Source organism: Leucopleurus acutus, assembly GCF_964270905.1.
Source record: "Leucopleurus acutus genome assembly, chromosome: 2".
In the NCBI taxonomy this organism is placed as follows: Eukaryota; Metazoa; Chordata; class Mammalia; order Artiodactyla; family Delphinidae; genus Leucopleurus; species Leucopleurus acutus.
The window spans coordinates 23,607,500-23,630,577 of NC_139143.1; the positions used below are offsets into that span (position 1 = coordinate 23,607,500).

General features: G+C 38.7%; 1 protein-coding gene across 1 annotated transcript in view; it reads right to left on the bottom strand.

Moving 5' to 3' along the window:
• ACBD3 (acyl-CoA binding domain containing 3) overlaps window positions 1–21,471 on the bottom strand; it is a 35,296-nt gene extending 13,825 nt beyond the window's left edge. Inside the window, exons 1-4 of the mRNA XM_082862940.1 lie at window positions 21,147–21,471; window positions 5,047–5,188; window positions 4,261–4,401; window positions 1,270–1,428 (exon numbers count right to left, since the gene is read on the bottom strand). Of these exons, the coding sequence (XP_082719066.1) occupies window positions 1,270–1,428; window positions 4,261–4,401; window positions 5,047–5,188; window positions 21,147–21,432 (728 nt within the window). The 5' untranslated portion in view covers window positions 21,433–21,471. The remainder of the gene's footprint in view (window positions 1–1,269; window positions 1,429–4,260; window positions 4,402–5,046; window positions 5,189–21,146) is intronic.
• Between the last annotated feature and the right edge of the window lie 1,607 nt (window positions 21,472–23,078).

The following is a 23,078-nucleotide window of genomic DNA, read 5'->3' on the forward strand; positions in this document are numbered from 1 at the left end:
CCAGCCTATACTCTTTAAACATGATGTTGTAAAAGGATGGGTTGTCATCTATGGCAGCGATGAGATATTTAACTGTTGGCCATGGTTTCTCTACCTAAATACATGAAAAGGCAGAATAGCTAAAAGATGTTACAGATGGCTCTGGCAAGTATAAAGAAAGCCAGTGAAAATCTGAGTGCCCTTGGCATTTAATGTAAAGCCTGCCTTAAAGAGGAATACTGAAGATAATAACTGGGCACACTTGGTTTAGAGATACTGATTTCTGTAAACTATTACTCTTCTTTTTTTTTTTTCCAGAGGAACCACATGCTTAACTCAGTCATGTGACCAAACATAAACACCTCAAAGCCATCTCTTAACAGATAATAACAAAGCAGAATCTCACAAACTCCTGAATAGAACATGACACTGGGTCCATCTAGGGCACCCCTCTCCCCTCAAAAAGAGTAGCAGTCATAGTCTCTCTCGAAGGCAGACTGAGGCCCTGGGTCAGTTTGAAGCTTTTCTGAGGAACTACTCAGAAATAATGGGGAGAAAACAATGGACCCGCATGTCCTCTGGTTTAATCTATATTCCATGCCACATCTAGAACCCTAGGCCTTCTTCCCAGTGTTTTATGGGCGTTAATCCCTTTCTCCTTATTCCCACAGCTCCCTCTGGAAGAACCAATCCCTTCTGAGACAGCTGCTTTCACAGCCCTTACTGAATAAGAAATGGCTTCAGCTCCCAAGTTCTGTACTAGGAGGCTAGGAACAGACACCCGACACAGGCTGAACCAACTAGATCCTTTGGCCTGGGAATTTGTAACTGGGTCTTTCATATGCCAGCCAGTCTCTGTCAGATGCATGAAAACAAAGACCACATAAATCTTGGCTAGGACAGCCTTGCACATGACAAAGCAGAGTGACAATTTGCAGAGAACAGGAAGAATGAAACAGAGACATAGCTGAGAGAAGCAAAGACAAGAGACTGTGTGGACCCAAAGACAGAGAGCAAGCAAGCAACCTCAGCTCCTATTCTAGTGCCTGGGTTCTGGGAGCAAATTCCAAATCCTTCTAATACATTCTTCATTCGCAACCAAATGATGCTTAAGATGAGGCCTTCCTTGGTAATACATCATTGGTACAAATGGCAAGCAGCTAATGCTGGTCGACTTCCCAGTCAAACAAATCAGAGAATTATTCCAAGGCACACAATGGTAAACGGTCAAGCACAACAGTGTGGCAATACATTGCTCGTTGTGAAACACAAGCCACACAACACGCGTACTTTTGCTGCTCCAGCCGAAGCCTCTCTTCTTCTATCCGCCTCCTCTCTTCTTCCTCCCGTCTAAGTCTTTCTTCCTCTTCTTGCCTACGTTTCTCCTCCTCCTTTTGCAGACGTTCTCTTTCTTCCTCTTCACGCCGCCTTCGCTCTTCCTCCTCCTTCCTACAAGGTAAAGGACAGAGGGAATGAACCCTAAACAAAGAATCCCGTTTAAAAATAATTTAAGACTCTTTCCCAGTGAAGACTGACACAAGCTTTGTAGAGAATCATGTGATAATTTTATCACAATTTGAAATACATATACTTCATGAGGAGAAATTTATCATATGGAGTCAATCTCAAAATATACAGATCACAGCAAAAACAATGACTGCTTCACAGCAACAGAAAAAGGAGTCCATCAGTAAGGTACCACTTAAAACATTACGATACCCTGAAACCTCCCTTCTAAGATATGCTCACAGCACCACAAGTTTTTCCTTCATACTACCTGCTGTGGTTGAACTTAAATTTGTGTGATAAAGTTAGCAATACATCTGCCTTACTCATTAAGTACATGCTCCATAAGGGCAGAGACTGCCCATCTCACACTGCTATATCCTCAGGGCTTACCACAGTGTGGGAAAGAATAAGCACACAATAAATGTGTAGAGAAATGAATAATCCACCCTGAAATGCCATGTAGCCATAAAAAAAGAATAGGACTACATGGCCCAATATGTAAAGACATTTAATATATATGTTTAATGGAAAAAGCAGGTAAATAAATAGAAGAAGGCCTGGAAAAATATACCTTAAATCTGTCCGCTATTATCTACGGAGAGGAGAGTGAGACTAAAAGTAAGGTGGGAAGGAAGGTTTTCAGTTTGTGCTTCATATACTGCCATAAATGGAAAATCATTTATATTGCTTATATTCATGTATAATTTCTGAAATTTAAAAAAAAATTAAAGCTTTTAATTTAAAAAAAGAAAAGAACAGTTGGGGATCGAGGTGCAGCCCTTACCCAGCTCTTGCTCACCACCACAGCCCCTCTCCCGAGGGAGAGCAAACTCTATTGCGCTAGGAATGGAGGCCATATAGGCTGAGAGTTGTGAGGAGTGCAGGGAGGTTGCAGATGGGATGAAAGAGAAGACTTCTGAGGGGTCTCAGAGGAGACACCATTTCATGGCCCTCCATGAGAAGTGCGTGCGTTACCCCTTTTCTCCCCAAACTTCTATAAGTGATTAACACACCAGAGCCACAACCAAGTCTCAAACTACAGCAATAACATGACCTACTTTTTATATGTCACAGATAGTACACAGGGCAAGATGTTCCATAAACCAGAGCTTAAGCTTCAGGAAAGAGGAAGTCTAGTCTTAAATGCTTTAAAAGAATTCTACATGGACCTCATCTCATGACAAAGGTGTATTTTTAAAAGGAAAAATACAGTTTTACATGTTGAGTAGTAACTTAAGTATTCAATTTATCATTAAAAAAGAACTTAAGGGACTTCACTGGCGGTGCAGTGGTTAAGACTCTGTGCTGCCAATGCAGGGGGCCCAGGTTCAATTCCTGGTCAGGGAACTAGATCCTGCATGCTGCAACTAAAAGAGCCCACATGCTGCAACTAAGACCCAGTGCAGCCAAATAAATAAATAAATATATTTTTTTAAAAAGACCTTAAAAAGCAATATATACTACTTCCAAAGACACAGCTACACCTCAGTGATCCAATATCACTACACAATGGACTGCAGCACATAAATCAATTCCAGTAAAGGAACCTCATTCCATTCTCATAGGAATCAAACTTTTTCTCTGGCTAAAAACTATCTTCCTTTGGATAAGTATCTTCTGGAAATGTATTAAGGTATTTTCTATTCGCTTAAAGAGAAATAAATTATACCCAATACTCTGTCTCTTGGTAACTCAGGAGTTATAACTGCAAGCATAAAAACTGTACACGTCATAATACAGTGATAGAGAGTTTACTTTCACATTAGCCCTGACTGCCACAGTTTTATCATTCTTGCATCTATTTTTCATGGTTTCTGTCTCCTCCCTCACTGTTAGGCTATTTTCTGTTCTAATGTTATTTCCAATCCAGGTTAAGGTGGGAAACCAGAGAACCAACTGTTTCTAAAGTAAGTATAATACAGTCTGAGGGAAAATTGGTGTTACAGCATTATTTTCATTACCTAGAAATTTTGGACTGTCCAAGTTCTTGAAAATATAACCTCTAGATAAATAAAGTGCTGGGGGACTTCCCTGGTGACACAGTGGCTAAGACTCCATGCTCCCAATGCAGGGGGCCCACGTTTGATCCCTGGTCAGGGAACTAGATCCCACATGCATGCCGCAACCAAGAGTTTGCATGCCACACCTAAGGAGCCTGCCTGCTGCAACTAAGACCTGGTGCAGCCAAATAAACAAATAAATACGTATTAAAATAAATAAAGGGCTAACTGTAATTCTGTTGAGTTCACAATCATGACAGAGAATCCCATAAACATACAAACAGCACGTTCAACAGCTCCCCATGCAACCTCTGGAAATAATAAGCCATCTGGAAGCCACAGCCAATATGAAATGCCTATATGAGGCCTACCATGTAGCACAGCTAATAACCATGATATGGAGTATGTATATTCTAGAAACCCAAGGGAGGCAGCAGCAAAGGGTGTATCAGACCAGAGGGTAAGGAGGAAGGGAGTGGCTGAGCTTACTGTGCTTGCCCAGAAACCTAGTGTAGCAACACAAAAGGAATGCTGCCATGATGGATGGGTGGTTACTTTTAAAGGTATAGCCAGACGGAAGCAGCCAACCCTCTCCCCTCAAAACTCATAATAAAAACACCTGCTCACATCAGAAAGTTTGAGCAATTGCCATAAGAAGTGGGGATCCAATGGAACTAAGACACCTGATTTAAAACATTCCATAAAGCAAAAGCATCAGTATACTATGCATAGGCTGCTCAAGGATAAAGTATTCTGTGCCTTCAAACTTCACCTTTTTTTTTCTTGCTCTTCCTTCTCTATTTTGTGGGATGCAACATACGTTGAAAAGAGATGGCAACACCTATTCAGGAGCTTGACAAACTCTACCATGGCGTCCTCTTTAGACATGTTTCCCAGGGCTGCCCATTCTCTCCTGTGAAGAATAACAAGAAAAGTTACTTCCTCTTCTTAATAGAATGAGAATTTGATTTAATTTAAACCTAAATATGAACAAGTCTCAATTATAACTAAAATGAAGAATGATTCTACTATAAACAAAAGGTTCAAAACTTCAACAAGCATATAGTGATTTACTAAATTAGATATGCCACATACAAACCAAACTTACTGTTGTAAACCACAATTTAACTGCACTGCTGACAATTTCCATACCAGTAAAAGGTATCAAAGTTTTACTTTTCTTATATCATAGTTTAGCCTTAACTGAATAAAATGCTTAATATATTCTTTCTTGTCACAACTCTGTATGTCCCAATAAGGGAATCAATTACTACATTGTAAATGGCTTTTTAAATATCATTTAGGAAGAATCAAATGAAGCTGTACTTGTCGTATGTTCATAAACAGATGAGTAAACTTCTTCCACAATATTTAGCCATAAACATCTCCGAGCCAAAAACAGATAAACGTCTGAAGACTCCAAAAGCTGCAAGCAAAAATGTTTGTTTAGTTCTTATTCTAAAGCTAACGAGCCAGTTATATACATCTTAATCAATTTACTTTGTACCCTATTCAACATTACTCTCATTAACTTCATTATACAATAAAACACCGTTACCTCCTGTCATTGCCCAACACATCAAAGAATCCAACCTCAGGACAAGTGTCTGGATTATATGGACCCATAAGAACCTGCTTAGGCAGTGCCACAAGCTTCAGTTTTTCTTCGTAAGTTGGATGAAATGCTTTGCCATCTTTTTCTTTAAGAAAAATAAATACAAAGAAAACAATTAGCACTGGCAAAATACATAATTTTCAGGATTATATGTTGAAATTTTGCTGTAAGGTATATCACAAATTGCCTGTGATATATATAAACCCCACTATAGGGAGATTTTAATTTCAAGTACTAAATTTTAATAGTCAAAGCCAAGATAGAAACACTTTATGCTGAATTAATTTTTTAAAAATAAAGCTTAAGTACTGATATTTATGTTAAAACTACTACAAAAAGTAAATCAACTACATTTAAATTGAAAAAAAAGCCGCTACTAAAGAGAAACCAATCTGTCAAGCTACAGTAGGGACACACATGCTAGTGTACCACTTGACATATTTTACAAATGTTAAAAATGTTCAGCAATCATTTCTTAGTTTAAAAAATAATTTTATATCAAGCACTTTTAACATAAGAGACAATTACATATACTTTGAAAGGCTATATTCAAAAAGTATCCATCCCACTGAGGCACTATGATGTGGTAGAAGCGTCTTTGGAATCAGACAGCCTAGGTTTAGATCTCATCTCAGACACTTCCTAGCTGTAGGACCATTTAACCTCTTAGTCTGTTTACCAATAAAGTGAAAAGTCCCCTGTTACTTCAGAGGTAACAGGATAGTATTAACGGTAATAACTGTTAGATACTTTTACTTCCTTCGTATTATGGCTGGCTCTGGCAGATTTCCAATGGGCTATTATGAGAGAAGCCAATTTGACCCGTAGAGACTTAACTACCACCGACAACATTCCAAAGTAGTATGAAACTGGGTAAATGGGAAGTCCTTATAGAATAGTTCTACTTCTTTGATAAATGGTAGGATTAATTACTGGTTGATTCTAATGATAATAAGAGATTACCAAATTTCAAAACAAACAAAACAGGAGGTAGAAAGTAGTATATTTTGCCTACAAATTTTATCCATGTACACAGAGGTCACCAAAAGAAAATCACTGATGATGAGAGAAGAATATGGTTTAAAAGGATATGAACAGGAAACTCAGAGGAGAAAAAAACCAGAAGTTGCCAATAAGCATGCCAAGATACTCAATTTCACTAGTCAAGGAAATGGAGAGTGAAATCATTAGCTACTAAGATGCTTTCTGCCATCAGATAGGTTAAAAAAATGCCATCAGATAGGTTTAAAAAAGTTAAGTAACATCAAGAGTTGGTAAGAACAGGACAAACAGGTACCCATTCTCATACACTAATGTTGAAAGTATAAACTGTTACAGTTATCTTGGAAGGAAATTTGGCAATATATTCCAAAATTATAAGTAGATGCTCTATGGTCCAATAATTCCAATTCTCATCATCTACCCTTGATAAGCACTCCCAAATACACAAAAGGAGGTGGATATAGGGATATTCTTGCAGCACTCTTTTCTTGTTACTGTAACCAAATTAAAAGTTCATCAGTAAGGGAACAGCTAAATAATGTGTCATATTCAGCCTGTGGTATAAATGAAACACATAAAGGGAACACTGTTAAATGAAAAAAGCAAGCTGCAGAAAACTACATACAATCATAGCACAAAATATATATCCTCAATTCTAAGTACTTCTGCTACCCACACTTTAACATCTCTAAAATCAGACTAGCTTTTACAATCTATTGTAGTTTACAGTTATCATTGGCAGTTTTTCTTTCTTAAATTACTTAAATAAGATTTTCTTTCTTAAATAATAGTAAGTCTTAGAATTGATGAAATACATCATGTCAACATACCACATATATATTCTATAGGTACATTTATATGAATGTAAGTGCAAAGAAAAAGATCTAGAAGGAGTCACACTAAAAAGATAAGAATGAGAAAGTGGGAGGGGGCTAAGATCAGGAGTGGTGATCATAAAATTGAAAACTGGAAACATTTTATAGTTCTTTTTCTTTTCTTTAAGCCACACCGTGCGGCATATGGGATCTCAGCTCCCAGACCAGGGATCGAACCCGTGTCCCCTGCCCTGGGAGTGTGGAGTCTTAACCCCCAGACTGCCAGGGAAGTCTCAAAACTAGAAACATTTTAATCTTTCAAAGGAAAATATGTGGAAGAACAAACTAAACTGTTAAGAGGTACTGCCTCTGGGGAAGTGATTGGCAAAACTGTGGGTGGGAACTGAAGAGAATTATACATACGTACTTCTATCTGCATTTTTTTCAACAAGAACGAATTCATGTAATATTTGGAAAAAAGACAAAACTGTGGCACTGACCTTACTTATGTAATAAAAATCAAAACAACTCAGAAACCTGCGGACCTGCCATCTGTCTTTGCTACTGAGCAAACAGTATCACTAAACAATTAGCACCAAGAGTAGGAATTTCCTCTAAAGCTTTTAGAACAGAATTATCCATAGGTCTATATTTACCAACTAAAACGCAATCCTCATTTTAAAATCTAACTCTTAGAAGTCTATTTCAATCAATGATGGAAATTATAAGCCCTTTTTTATATTCATTCATTCAACTTAATAAATATTTATTGAGCCCTTGTACGCAAATCATTGTGCTAGACACGAGGATTCATAGCCCTCCTGGAGTTTACAAACTACTGAGCTCAATTAAAAATGTATAGCTTGGCAATACAGTATATAATTGTGTTTAGGTGTGTATTTCAGGTATATATATACTGTAAACAAATTATTAAAAATTATATTGAGATAAAGGAACAATTATTTTAGAGTTAAGGAAAAAATAAAATTATGTCAGAGGTAATAAGATGACTTGTTCCAACTCTTTAGGTTGGGCCAGTAGTCACGTTTAATTCGAACATAGTATATAATCAAAATAAAGCAAAACAGATGAGAGCTTACAAAACTGAAATACATCTTTACATTATCTTTCATGTAAAACACAACAAGCCTAGGGACTTCCCTAGTGGCGCAGTGGTTAAGAAGCCGCCTGCCAATGCAGGGGACACGGATTCGAGCCCTGGTCCGGGAAGATCCCACATGCTGCAGAGCAACTAAGCCCGTGTGCCACAACTACTGAGCCTGTGCTCTAGAGCTTGTGAGCCACAACTACTGAGCCCGTGTGCCACAACTACTGAAGCTCATGTGCCTAGAGCCCGTGCTCCACAACGAGAAGCCACAGCAATGAGAAGCCCTCGCACTGCAACAAAAAGTAGCCCCTGCTAGACACAACTAGAGAAAGCCTGTGTGCGGCAACGAAGACCCAACGCAGCCAAAAATAAATAAATTAGTTAATTTTAAAAAAATAAATAAAAAATAAAACCCAACAAGCCTAAAAGAGGTGCTCCTTATTTCATTCACTTCCCAATGAATCTTTTCTAAATACAGCCTTGAACAATTATCTTAGCAAGAAACACGGTGTTATACCTGTTCACTGCTGCATTATTTAAAATTAAAAACCTAATTATTCAACAATAACGCAATGCTTGTAGTAATCCACTGAACAGATTATACAGCTATTAAAATAACAATATAAGGGCTATATAGCATTTTAGAGAATATATTTATGATGTATTAATTTAAATAAGTAGAATAAAAAATTAGATACTAGGTTTATAACTATGTAAAAATGGGTGATTACACATATAGATCTTTCTTTTTAAAAATTACAGTTAAGATTTTTCTTACAAAATTAGCTTATCAGAACTCTGTATTCTAAGATGTTAGGGTGCTAAAAAATGTGAAACAATAGTGGCAACTTTTTACCAAAAAGCCTTTCTCCAATTTTAAAGATGCCCATAAGCTTCCTTTACCATCTACCTTAATTTTGTACATATTAATCACCAAAAGTTTTCTTATGCTAATTATGTCTCAGAGAAACATAGCACAGACAACTTTCTTCTTACTTTCCCCAAAAGTGATGATCTGAAAAACAGCTCCAACCTTGATCTTAGCCTATTAACTGAAAGATTATTATTTAGAAAGTTTTTGTTTTTTAAAACCAAAAAGGCACCAACCTAACTATTCATTTTATTTTGAGCCTTATAAAAGAAAAATATGCTGCTGGTCATTCAAGAAAAAAATAGGTGTAGTGAGCCTGGGAAACAGTGGAGGTAGAGTGCATAGCAGAATATAACTTCCTTGTTTTGTTCAATCAGGATCCCTGAGATCTTGTTTTGTTTTTTCCTTTAAAAAAAAAAAAAAGTCTAAATTCTATGAAAGTGGTTGCTTTGACCCAAATAAACGTCAATAAAGATAAAGTCAGATGGAAACTTTATTCACTGGAAGACCGAACACTTTTCTGAGTAGTCATGTAATACAGCAATTTTCAAACATACACACACAAGAATTCTTATTTGCTTTAGGGAGATGATCTGAAGCTAACAGATAGGACTAGTGGGTATGAAAAAAATATTTTAAAAATATGACTACTATAAAGTTATTCTAATGGAGGGAGGGTCCATTTCTTATGAGGTGATAAATTTGCTCCTTTATTTCAAACTAGAATCGGGGCCCATGGGAGAGGGTGAGTCAACAAGGAAACTGTACCCGTTATTCAGCAAGGTGTTAGGCTAACCTTGACCCTAAAAGGTGACTCATCAACGGGGGGGGGGGGGGGGGGGTGTTCAGGATTGTTGGATGTCATTTTAACGTCTGCCCTTTTTATGCCTGACGGAATTAATTTTTCAAAAGGGGAATATGTTTTTAAGTGTAAGTTTCTGTCAAGCACTCATAAATTTGTTCACCACCATGAATGCCAGCACTAAGCACACGCTTTGTTAACAGGCACTCACCACACCAAAACCACACCCAACAAATCTCTCTAAAGAAGAAACTGACTGTACAGGTCAAGTTCTGTGAAAATGAGCAAAACAGTACATCCAATCTTGCGAATTTTACTGGCCTTTCCATAGAATCTTTTATGCATTTGCTAGTTTTAAGACTTGCTCTATAATCCTTCCTTTAATACGTATTACTGAATCTTCAATTATTCTTCATTATTCTAGCTGGGAACTAAATCTGTCTTAAACACACACACACACATACAAACCAAAGAAATGGAAACACACCAAAATGTTAATACTAATAATTATTTCTGAAAGATTGGATTACAGATTTTTTCTTTATTCATTTTTATTTCCTCAGATTTCCAATGTGCATATGTACTTTTATATCAAATACACATATGCTTTTTTTCTTTTTTAACAAACCTTTTTAAAAAGTCAAGGCAACTTATTTTTCAGCCTTTGGGACGAGATTAACAGATCAATTATTCTCTCCTGAGGAATATACAAAACCCAGAAGGATATACTAAGAATCCCAACCACCTTTAGTACAGGACAGCCCACACCATGTTGACATTCTAAACTTCAACGAAAACAGAAAATGAAAACCCTTCACAATCAATATCATTAGGCAGACTATTATAGTATCACAAAAAAGTTACTTCTCTCCTACTCTTCAGATGGCTCTAGTTCACACACCACGAAGGTTTGTTTTATTTAGTTTTTCTGCGTTAGATGAGAATAATTTTCTCCTAAATTATTTCTTTTTTAAAAAATATATTTTATTTATTATTATTATTGTTTTTTAACTTGGCCTTGTGTCACGACTTGTGGGATCTTAGTTCCCTGACCAGGGATCGAACCCAGGCCCTGGCAATGAAAGCACCAAGTCCCAACCACTGAACAGCCAGGGAATTCCCTCTCCTAAAATTATTTCTGGTTCCAAGGGCATTAAACGTAGTTAGCAGGAAAGAAGTTATAACTACCATAACTGCAATAGACAGAAAAGCCTTGCTGAAACTCAAAGATCTTTAGCCAAGACCATATTCCCAAAGGAAAGCTCTTTCAGTCCTGCCGGTAAGGAAGAGAGGCATCATCCTCGGTCCCTGCACTTACAGAGTTAATTAGTACAAAGTCATTAAATTCAATCAATTTGGAAAAGCGCTTTCTATGGCAACAAAAAAAGACAAATATAAATTATGCTGGCAAGAAGCGGCAGAGCTATTTTTCAGATGCAAGTGTGTGAAAACACATCAATGAAAGGCAGGAAATGACCATCGATACTACCTGGAGAAGCGTGCGTACAGAGCTAGCCACTTTCAATCAAGTGGACTAAAAGGGATCACTTGTTGGCATCTGTCCAGCAACAATTATATTAAAAAGTTTATTTTCTATAAAATTGAAGACCAAAAGTCAGGTTAAAAATCTATTTTACCTAAAGGAGACAGACTAAAGCAGGGATTGGCAAACTAGACCAATTCTGCCCACAGTTGTTTTTTAAGGCCTGTGAGCTAAGAATGTTTTTTATCTTTTTTAAGAATTGTTAAACAACAAGCAGAAATAGACAAACAAAAAACAAAGAATATGAACACAGACCATATACGGTCCTTAATGCCTAAAATATTTACTATCTGCCCCTTTACTGAAAATGTTTACTGACCCTGGACTAAAGGAAGAAATAAATGCAAAAGCCAAATGATTTCTAAATATTTTAAAAATTCGAATATAATTAAAAGGATTGAAAACATAAAATTCAACTTCCAGTTAAACATGGTGAACTGAACACACACAGTTACATCTGATCCTCAATGAAACCCCACTAAAAGGAAAAAGGAAGCCAATTCAGAGAACCCTGGAAAGGCTCAGGAACTGAAGGTACCAGGTTCTTTAAAAGCTGAAGTCTAGATAAAAATAGGGGTTTTGGTTTAAAAACTATCTAGGGACCTCCCTGGCAGTCCAGTGGTTAAGACTCCACGCTTCTAATACAGGGGGCTCGGATTCGTTCTTGGTTGGGGAACTAAGATCCCACATGCCTCGGGGCGTGGCCAGGAAGTAAAACAAACAAATAAATACACACACATATATATATGCATATAAATAAAAACTATCTAAAAAGCAGGTACCCCTACCTCCCATTTTGTTTGGCAATCCCAAGCAGGCAGATGGCTACCTTGCCCCTACTTAGCAGAGGTCTGGATGTGTACACTAGAGAACACGAATCACAGATACTCCAGGTAGGAGAACACCAGCCTGAGAGTGAACTGCAGGACTAAAAAGAGAAATGAAATGAAAGTTACGCTGGTAAATGGTAAACAACTTCCACCCACCCTCCCTTCTCCTGTCTAGTGCCTAAATGCAGGCCAACTAGATTCATACACTCCAGGCAGGAGACAGGAATATTTTCATGAAAAACTGGCACAAAATAAAAGACTTACACATACTAGTTTGAAAGACACTGATGTCGAGGGTTCCCCGATGAAACTTCTGCCTCATTACCTACAATAAAAGCTTGTACTCAAGGTTACAATTGGCTCTCCAGTGCCTCATCCTTTAACAAGAATGAATACCCAAGGATCACCAGACATTTGAGAAAGCTCCCAACATGGGGGGAAAAAAAAGGCTGAAAGAAATTTCCAACAGGAAAAGAGAAAGTCTAAAAGAAAATAAGGAATTCCAGGAGAAGGAATTCCAACACCACAGAGAGTTGAAGGTAATTTTCAGGATGACAGTGGGCAGAGACTCACAAGGTAGAAAGCTAAGACTGAATCAAAAATTTGAGGATATCTAGGAGAGATGTCTCTTAAAAAAAAGAGTTTACCTGAGGACAGAGAAAAAAATGATAATTACCTCTAACTACACAAAAGACAAAGAGTTTGCGTAAGAACCAAAATATAATCAAAGTGCATGATCTGTCTCAGGTATGAATAACACAAATAGAAGCAACTGACACTGATTTAATCACAAATGTGATATTATAAAATTAAGAATTTGGGAAGAAGGAAGAGAGAGGCATACATGTATAAGCTACTTTTTTCTTTTTCTTTCTTTCTTTTTTTTTTTTTTTTTTATTAAAGAAGCAGGGACTTCCCTAGCGGTCCAGACTCCACATTCCCAGTGCAGGGAGCCTGGGTTTGATCCCTGGTCAGGGAACTAGATCCCTCGTGCCACAAGTAAGACCTGATGCTGCCAAATAAATAAATATTTAAATAATAATAATCAATAAATTAAAAGCAGCAGCAGGAAAATGGAGACAAATACCAGAAGAAACAGTTAAAATAATGGAAAGTGGTTGCCTTGGGGGAGAAGGTCTTGGAGATGGGAAAAAAGAGAGACGGAGTTGGTTATTTTTCCTTATAAATTTTATAGCACAACTTGACCTTTTAAATTGCTTTGATAAAAAGGTAAAAGGAGTAAACTCATATGCTCAATTTCAGTAATCAGCTCAGAAGACATTATAACATGTGGTAGGCATAGTAATACCCCCCCCCCAAAGATATCCACATCTAATCCTCAGAATCTATATCCCAGTGAATATGTTAGGTTACAGGAAAAAGGGGAATTAAGATTGCAGCTGACCTTATTCTGGACTACCCACGTGGGCCCAAAGTAATCACAAGAGTCCTTATAAATGGAGGGAGAGCAAGAAGAGTCAGACGGAGATTTGAAGATGTTAAGCTGCTAGCTTTGAAGATGGAGGAAGGGGCCACAAGCCAAAGCATGCAGCTGGCCTCCCGAAGCTGGAAAAGGCAACAGATTCTCCCCTAGAGCCTCCAGAAGGAACAGAGCTCTGCTGACACCTGGATTCTAACCCCGTGAGACCCATTTTGAGCTTCTAACCTCCAGAACTATAAAACAGTATGTGTTGCTTTAAGCCACTAAATTTGTGGTAACACATTTTCCCAATAGAGAAATGGCTTCTAGATTACATTTCTATTAAATTCATAAGTATCTAACTTTACAGTTCTAGTAAGACAGCATAAATAATTTGATAATAGCGTTATAATCACAGTTACCAAGTCCAAAGCTCTGAAAGATTACCCTTCCATCTGAAATTAATCAAACAAAAGGTTATTAGTCTCACATGTCAACTGTCAGAGTAAGTTTACTGAGAAATATTTTTCTCTTCTCTCTGGAGGTGAAGATAGAGGAAGGTAACAAATTATTTCAATGTTCCTTCTAGCCTTTATTTGATGAAATGAAAGCCAATAAAATCTATGGGTTGGAAAGGATATTAAAGATAGACGACTGAACTGCACAACCAAAGTTCAAATCCTCTCTACATAACCACTTGCTCTACAATAATTTGTTACTGGACACACTATATAAAAAGGTGTATATTGTAACATCAATAGTCTAAAATGTGAGGGAGGGAGAAGTGAAAGAATAGAGTTACTGTATGCTATGGAAGTCATCAGTTTAACCTATATTTTTATACTACAGTATAGTATTTTATAGTATAACTATATTATATAAGCCGCACGGTAACAACAAAGAAAAAACCTGAAGTAGATACATAAAAGATTAAGATAAAGAAATCAAAGCATACCCACCTAGTTACTGCTAACGTATGCTTGAACACTTCCTGATGATGGGAATTCATTGTCTCAAACAGCCTATTCCATGTTTGGATAGCTGTGATTTTTATTTTAGGTCTTTATTCTGAGTAGATCTGTCTCAATTTTATCCACAGGGTCTATTTCTAGTCCTTGGCATTAAATAAAACACATCTAACAGATCAGACCTCAAAAAAAGCCACAAAATACTATACATCATATTTGCCCTGAGTTCTCTATTCTTTAGGCTAAATATTCCCAGCTTATTCACTCATACATACCTCCTAAAGACCCAGCTCTGCTATTATACTAAGTATATAACACAGACACAGATAACCTTTCTTAGCCTCAGTTTTGCTATCAATAAAATGGAGATAATAACTTCTCACATTTTTTGTGAGGGTTAGAAATAATGTGTTCCAAAGTCTTGATACAGTGCCTGAGTAGAGCAGACACTCATTAAACAGCAGCTATTACGATAATGATGGCAGGGATTCGAATTCCCACACTATACAAGTTGCTCTCTTCTGAATGAGCTCCATTTTGTCTTTAACCCTAAAGAATGATGCCTCAAACTGAAAGCAGTATCCAGGGACTGTCTGAACTGTGTGGAAGATAGCAGGACCACCTCCCTCTTCCCTCATTGCAGATACAGAATTTCCCCCAAAGCAGCCTAAGCTCAAATCTGTTTTCTTTCATGGCCCTATCACTGTTGCCTGGCAGAGAATACACTTTGAATAAAATCCATCTTCTAGAAATATTAAAATTAAAACCACACCTCGTCCATGTTCAATTGAGAAATAAACTGATACATTCTTATACTTATAATAAAGTATAATAAATGCAGTATTTCTGAGTTAATGAGTATGAAACTCTGGAAACTGTCTAGCATGTACAAAGTGCTTAATAAAAGTTGATCTCCCCCCCATTAATTCAACACACTCTCTAATAAATTCTTGGTAATCTCTCCTCTTCAACAACATAAGCAGTCACAGAATACCAACTGCTAGGTACTCTGCTAAGAGTTTATATATATATATATATATATATATATATATATATATACACATATATACACACACACACACACACACAATTCTTATAATTCTTACAACAATTTGAGTAAAGGAAGGCAGATTTTAAACAACTGAGTGGCAAAACTAGGAAAAAGTACCCCAGGTAGTGTTCACTCCAGAACTCAACTTCCTAAATACTGAGCCAGAGTAGCTCTCGTTTTAGCTAACTGATAAAAGTAAACATTACCTCCTTCTGGTTGTTGGTTACCAAAGTATACTCACTTTGTAAAAATTCATCAAGCACCATTTATGATTTATATACTTTTCTGCACGTGCAGTAAATAAAGGGGAGGCCTCAGGCAAATGTTAAATCATTTACACTAAAATATACACATATACAAAAATATATACAAAAAATACACATATATAAACATATCCTTGAATCCAGTATTCAAAGGAAAGTTTTAGTTCAGCTCAAATCTAATATGAAATAGCAAATTAAAAAAGCAGATGTTTAAAAGGCATTACTATTCTTGGCGGCTATAATTTTCTTTCTTATAAGTGTCTCTTAGGTCTATTACATCCTCCTACGCTACACATGTATACCTAAAGATAAAGACAATAAAGAAAGAATGGAAAAATAAACTCAAAATTTAATAGATATTCAATAGTAACAATTAAACTTGAAATTATCTGAACCTAGTCCACTTAAGTCCAGGAGGCGCACACTAATTATTATGTTACCAAAGAATAAATTACAGTTGTACAGTATTTTAAAACATTAATGGAGCCATTTATAAAAGTTCTTGGAGATGCATATGTTTCAAGAGGACAAAAGGAAATGGAACTATTCAGTATGTACATATGATTGCTTCTCTGCTATCAGCAACATAACACAGTGTAATCTACAGCAATGCTAGTGGAAATTCATTAACAATTCCACAGAGAAACTGAGTCCTAGACTTAAGTTCCTCCAAATTCAACTACAGCTTCCTTTCACACATCACACCCTCAAAAACTTATCACTCCCCTCACACACACACACCCTAGATCTGTCTACTGAAATAACGACCAATCCAGTAGCAATGAGCGTCCACTGCTAACACCTAGATTACGGCTCTTCAAATGCCACTTCCCACTAAAGGAACCATGTCTCTTTGGAGAAATGGCTGATTCCTATGGAGGCAGGAAATGTATACGATGAATCTGGAACATCTCATCATACCAGATACCAAGGAAGCTATAGAAGACTACTAGTCATGTCAAAGGAACTTAGGAGCCAATCGTAAGAGGCCACCACTTGCTAAAGATCATACAATTTGAGCCTCAATAATAAGAGCCTAAGTAAAAAAAAAAAAAAAAAAAAAGGTTTACATGCATGAGTATATAACATTTTGAAAACTGTCACCTTTTGAGGCTGCTAAGGGAGACAACTCATTATTTTGAAACCTAATAATGGGAAAGAAGCATTTTCTTTCTTATTTAAGCTGTACCCCAAACCAAATAGCATGTGAGGAAAAGTATTACAGTGAAGGAAAGACAATTAGAATATTACCATTTTTCAATTGCTAATGAATCACACATCCATTTTCAATTTACCAAGAGTAAAACACAATCATTATGTTGGCTAAATGCAGGCCTCTCAAAAGGTCTAATAATGTATTAGTAGCAATGAGATTTAGCATTTATCAATATTTTTGATGGGCACATTTACTTCAGTCCTTTGGAGGGGATTTTTTCGTAACAACCAAAATTGGAAACTGGGTAACAATGTTATGCAGGAATTTAGAGCAGATGATTCTCCCACACTTTACCTTTCCAGATCTCTGAAGAGATTCTCGATAAAGTGACCATGAGCAGAAAAACAATATCTTTCCATTAGCTCTTAATATTTTCAAGCAAATATATTAAAGAAGTTCTAAAACGTGGTAAGGCAACAAGGTAGGTAGGAACACCATCAAAAAGCAAGGTTCCTATTTGCTTTTCATCTCCTATAGTGGGAAGAACTGCCTTTGGAATCAGACAGACCCAGGACCCACTCTGCCTCTTACTACTGGTAACTAACGGGCCTATAGGGCAAGTTTCTCAACTAAGAAACCAGGATAACACCCCCATTGAAGGGCTTGTAGAGGATTACACAAAACAGTATATATACAGCTCTCAAAATAGTACCTGATATTTAGTGAACATCTGGCTCAATAACTGGTGGCAATTATCACTCTGGAATTTTAAATCAATGCAACCATCTACCAGCTTAATGGAGTGAGGCAACAAAGTATTAGAGAAGGAAAAACTCACCCCCAAGAACTCTAAAAACTGAAACACAACTCCCCAGGTTAACTCTATCCAAGAAGTATAAAGGCTACAATAAAGCCAGCTGATTCATTCCTTAACCTAAAGAGATAAGGAAACCAGCTTAATCTTCCTAAAGTAGAACTGGGCAACTTTGCTCCTCCTTTTAAAAACCTTCAATGGTTCCTCACTGTCTGCTGTCAAAAAGGCTATTTACAATAGCATTCCAGTCCTTCCACGGATCTGACACCAACTTACCTTCCCAGCTCTCTCCATCAAACTACAGTACCTACTTTCTATTTGCCATTTCCCCGACACGCTTCTTGCCCTTTCATGGCTCTTGGCCTTCCCCCTTCTCTGGAATGGCATTTGCTCTCTGGATCCTCCACATTGTATTGCAGTTGCCACTGGGTCTTTAACTCCTCTTTTGGACTCTAAGTTCCATAATAGCAAAAGGGAATATACTATTCATTTACAGTGGTAACCTTATATAAAACTTGATCCATAATAAGGATTCAACAATGTCTGGAGCTTAGATGGTAAAATGCTAACTTACATTTTCCAGTATTTTCATCTATTATTTTACTTTTATCTTCAAAAACTAAGAGGGTTAGCTAATTGACACAATGGGTTCAGTCACTGGCCTATGATCACTGTGACAGGGATAGAATGAGAAACAGGGTTCCTAATTCCCAATCCAAGTTATTTTCAATGGAAAAAGATACCCATGCTTTCAAGATTCATATTTATTCCACAGTAAAAGATAAAGTGTAATGTTATTTCTAATTCATGTGAGATACAAAACCACAAAATAGTGATTTATTAAAGTCCTTGCAAGACTGATAAAAATGACAAGTATTATGCTGGAAAAATTCACACATTAAAACAAAGGCAGCCAACATTCGACTCACCCTACTTTCCATAATTCTTCTGACTGTTTTTAGATCCTTCCCCCCAACCCCAACTCAGGAACCTCATATACTAATAGCTTCTTCATTGCTAACATGTAATGATCCATGCAGAAAGGGAGCTTTTGATTGCTAGACTGTTATTTCCCCTTTTAAGTACCTGGATATTGCTTTGAGAGCTTAACTTAGGAACTTAGTAAATCATAACTATCAATGTAGCTTTCTTCTTTAAGGTGACTGATAACTAGGTCCCAAATTACAGGTTCCCCTAGGAGTCCTACCACTCAACAAACATGTTAAGATAATGTTAGGTTTAGAGCACTAAACCTTAAATCTGAGATGTCAAATTTCATTTAATCCAGCCATATTATATCTCTATATATAAACAAACTGAGTCTGGAAGACAAAAGTTAATTGTCTAGGAGTACATGGTAAATAGAATCCAGAGGGATTCCCTAGAGGTCCAGTGGTTAGGACTTGGCGCTTTCACTGCTGTGACCCGGGTTCAATCCCTGGTCGGGGAACTGGGATCATGCAGGCTGCGCGGCACAGCCCAAAAAAAGGAATCCAGAGCTTCCTGACTCCCAAGCAATGCTAAATTTACTGCACATTAAGAGTGTTTTAGGGACTTCCCTGGTGGTGCAGTGGTTAAGAATCTGCCTGCCAACGCAGGGGACATGGGTTCGAGCCCTGGTCTGGGAAGATCCCACATGCCGCGGAGCAACTAAGCCCGTGCTCCACAACTACTGAGTCTGCGCTCTACGGTCCGCGAGCCACAACTGCTGAAGCCCGTGCACCTAGAGCCTGTGCTCTGCAACAAAGAGAAGCCACCTCAATGAAAAGCCTGCACACCACAAGGAAGAGTAGCCCCCTCTCGCCGCAACTAGAGAAAGCCCGCCTGCAGCAACGAAGACCCAACACAGCCAAAATAAATAAATAAATAATGGGGGGGAGAGTGTTTTAATCTTTCAAAGAAGACATTACTACCATTTTCAAATAAGACAGACTCAGAAGATAAAATTATCCATTTATCTTTTTTTGTTAGTTATATGGTGAAAGTTAGTATTAGAAGTTCATTCTTTTCTATTCTTACATGTTATTCTGCTACAATATACTTTAATCTTATTGTACACCGGAAAAGTAAGTTCCAAGAATAAAAATTTTAAGTAAAATGTAGTTATATGAATTGTACAGAAACCACCAGATTTTTACATAAGTGGTATCATCACCTCAGGAAACTCTAAATTCAAGCCAGTGACCTAAGGGTCAAGTGATCCAAAACCCATTAGCCATTACCAATTCCCCAAGCTGGCACGGAGAGCTGAACTCATCATGCAATGACGATGAATATTTCAAGGGTAAACTTTTTAATAAAAAAATGCAATGAAGGGGAATGACCAAATATTCTGGAAAATTTATAAAAGACTTTCATTAGTTTGCACAATTAGAGTCATTTTCAGAGAAAACAAATAACTTTCGAATGTATCACTACTTTCAACGACTCAACTTCAGCTAGTAAAATATGTACTCCAAAAGGTACTCTCTCTGGGAAAAGTGTCATAAATATGCTGTTCTGGAATGTATACGGAACCTAGCAACCATGTCTAAAGTTTCATTTGCTGATGTTTCTCCTTGCTCATCTACCCCACAAGATCTAAGTATCTCTTCTCATCAGTTTTTCCCACTGACAAGGTCATGTGACTGGTACCACCACCATGTGACTACGTGAATCACCCAATTAAAAAAACCAAAAAAACCCACAAAACCCACACACCACAATCTAGCTCTAAGACAAGATTTATTACAGTTAATTCTGTGAGAAGTACAGAGGGTACTTTTAGGCCTTAATCTGAGAATTCACTCTTGGACATTGCTTATAAGGTAAAATTTTAACGATCTAGAAGTTACTAGTTACATAGTGAGCATCCCTTCTCTTCAGAGTTTGACAAGCCAAGGGGGATTAATACTTTACTTCTTTCTCTCTGCCACATCAGTACTGCCAGGTGATCAAGTCCTAAGCTCTCCAGAATGAATGGAAAGTATATATATGAAACCCATGGAAAGATTTCCACTGTGGAAAAAGGGCAAAAATCGGTGGTTCTGACGTGCCAAGCCATAACAAACAGGAAAAGGAATGCGACAGTTAAAAAAAAAAAAAAAATCCCAGAACGGGAACCTCTGGGAAAGAGAGAGATGGCTCATTCTTCCACCCAGGCTCCTGGAAAACCGAGAAGCTAAGTCAGGTAAGATGCCCCGGTAACCTCGGGGAGGCGGGACCCGGACTAATAAACCAAGGTTCCAGGCCCCTACGGGTGGGACCTAGTGGCCAAGCGGGTAGTGACAAACTTCGGGTAACCCCAAGGACAGAGCCCAGCTCCGGTCACCGCGGTCCCGCACGGGTGGGTGAGGACGAGACGGGTCCAGTCTCCCCGGGGCGGGGCAGAGGCGGCGGGGGTGGGGCCTGCTCGGCTCACCTTTGAAGAAGCGCAGCGCCAGGCCATACAGCTCCTCCAGGCCGAAGCCCCAGCGCTGCTCCAGCCGCCGCGCCTCCTCCGCCGCGCCCCCAGCCGCCGCCTCCCCGGGCTCCGGCTGCTCCCCTGCGGCGCCCGGGCCCTGGCGGGACCCGGGAGGCGAGGGCGGCGGCAGCGGCGGCGGCAGCAGCGGGGCGCCCTCCGCGCCGGGCCGCTCCTCCGGGTCCGGGCTTAGTGTGAGCCCGTCGACGGACACCTCGAGTCGCTCTGCGTTCAGCACCGCCGCCATCTCCGCCTGCTGCGCCTCCTCGGCGAGGACAGGCGGTGGCCACGTATCGACTTCCTGCTGACCTCTGACCTCCGCCTACCGACACCGGAACTTCCGCCGCTGAGTAGAATCTAGGGCTCCCGGGCATGGTGCTCCGCCCCCCCGATCCGTCGGTCGGCCCCGCTGTGCCACCACTCGCTTCGACCCCTAGCCCCGCGGGTCCCGAGCGCCCCGTGCCCACCTTCACCCAGTCCCCCTCCTGCCCTCTTTCCTCCCGGAGGGAGGGTACTACAGCCCAGCGGCCCCCGCCCCGCCGTTCTTTCCGGCGGCTCGCGGTGTCCGGCAGGGGAGGGGCCGAGCGGGGTCAGAAGGACCCCGAGTAAGGTCTGTGATGGGAGGGTGACTGCTGGTGAGCTCCCTACCCCTCCGGTCAGACCCTCCGCATTGGTAGAGAGTTGTGTGGTTGGCGGAACTCTGGCAATTCTAAGGAAATGCCGAGCAAATGCCTTTTTTTTTTTAAGAAGAAGAAACTGAGGCTGCAGAGAAATTCCGTGGCTTTTGAGACTGTCGTGGAAGGGCACATCCTGGTTTTTTCGGGAACTGAAGCTCCTACAATTTGTGGGGCCCTCATTAAGTAAAAAACACAAAAATTACGAGCAGAAACGTAGGAAAGTGAATATATATTTAGAATGAGAAAGAACTCAGAAGTGACATTTTGAAAAGTTAACAAAACTCACAAACATCACACAGATAACCATAAAATTTTTATTAACTGCCTGGCACACTTCTACAGGGCGTCCAAAAATCCAGAACATTTATTATTTTATTTATTTTTTAAAGATTGAAAAAGCTCTTGACAACATTATGTATGTTTATCTGTGTTCCTAGACTTTATGGGCAACAGTTACGATAATTTTCCCCACACTTTTTGGCTGTATACTTTTGATCAGCTTTTCCTATGATAATTATTTTGTAATGTTTTCTATAAGGAAAATAGAAAAATCAGTCTTTAGCATGGTGATCCTTTCTTTTTTTATTATTAATTGCTTATAAATTTTAGCTTCACAACTTATTACTGAATTACTGTGTATTTTTTTAGGGTTATTGTCAAATTTGGGAAAACGTGTCAAGTTTCTCTCACATATGAGCTATAATATTTCAGGACTGTCTGGCTGCTTCAATGGCAATTTTCTGCCTGGTTTTTACTGGATCTCCAGCGATTTTCAGGACAAGATTTATCTGCTATGTTAAGACAGAATCTCCTCCATTAAGATGAATAAAACATGTGACTTCACATAGAGACTCACTACAGTACAACTGCAAGTTTGTGTCCCACAAATACAAGAGTTCGAATATATTCCATTCCATACAAACAAAAATAAGTATGGTGCACTTATAATTGTATATATGACATTACTTAGATTCCTGATGAGTGAGAACCTCTATTTTAGGTTAGGCATTGAGAGATTTGATCCCCTACTAGAGTCAGAAGGATTTTTTACTTCTGACAGTCGGAAGGATTTTCTATGGGCTAGTTTCTCCTTTTCTTTCAAATCTTGTTTCTCCTCTGCTGCCCATGGCATCACATTCCTGTGCCAGGCATCACAGAGTTCTTTTGCCCTCTAGTCCTGCACCTCTGTGACATGGTGCTGGCTGAGCTGGCATAA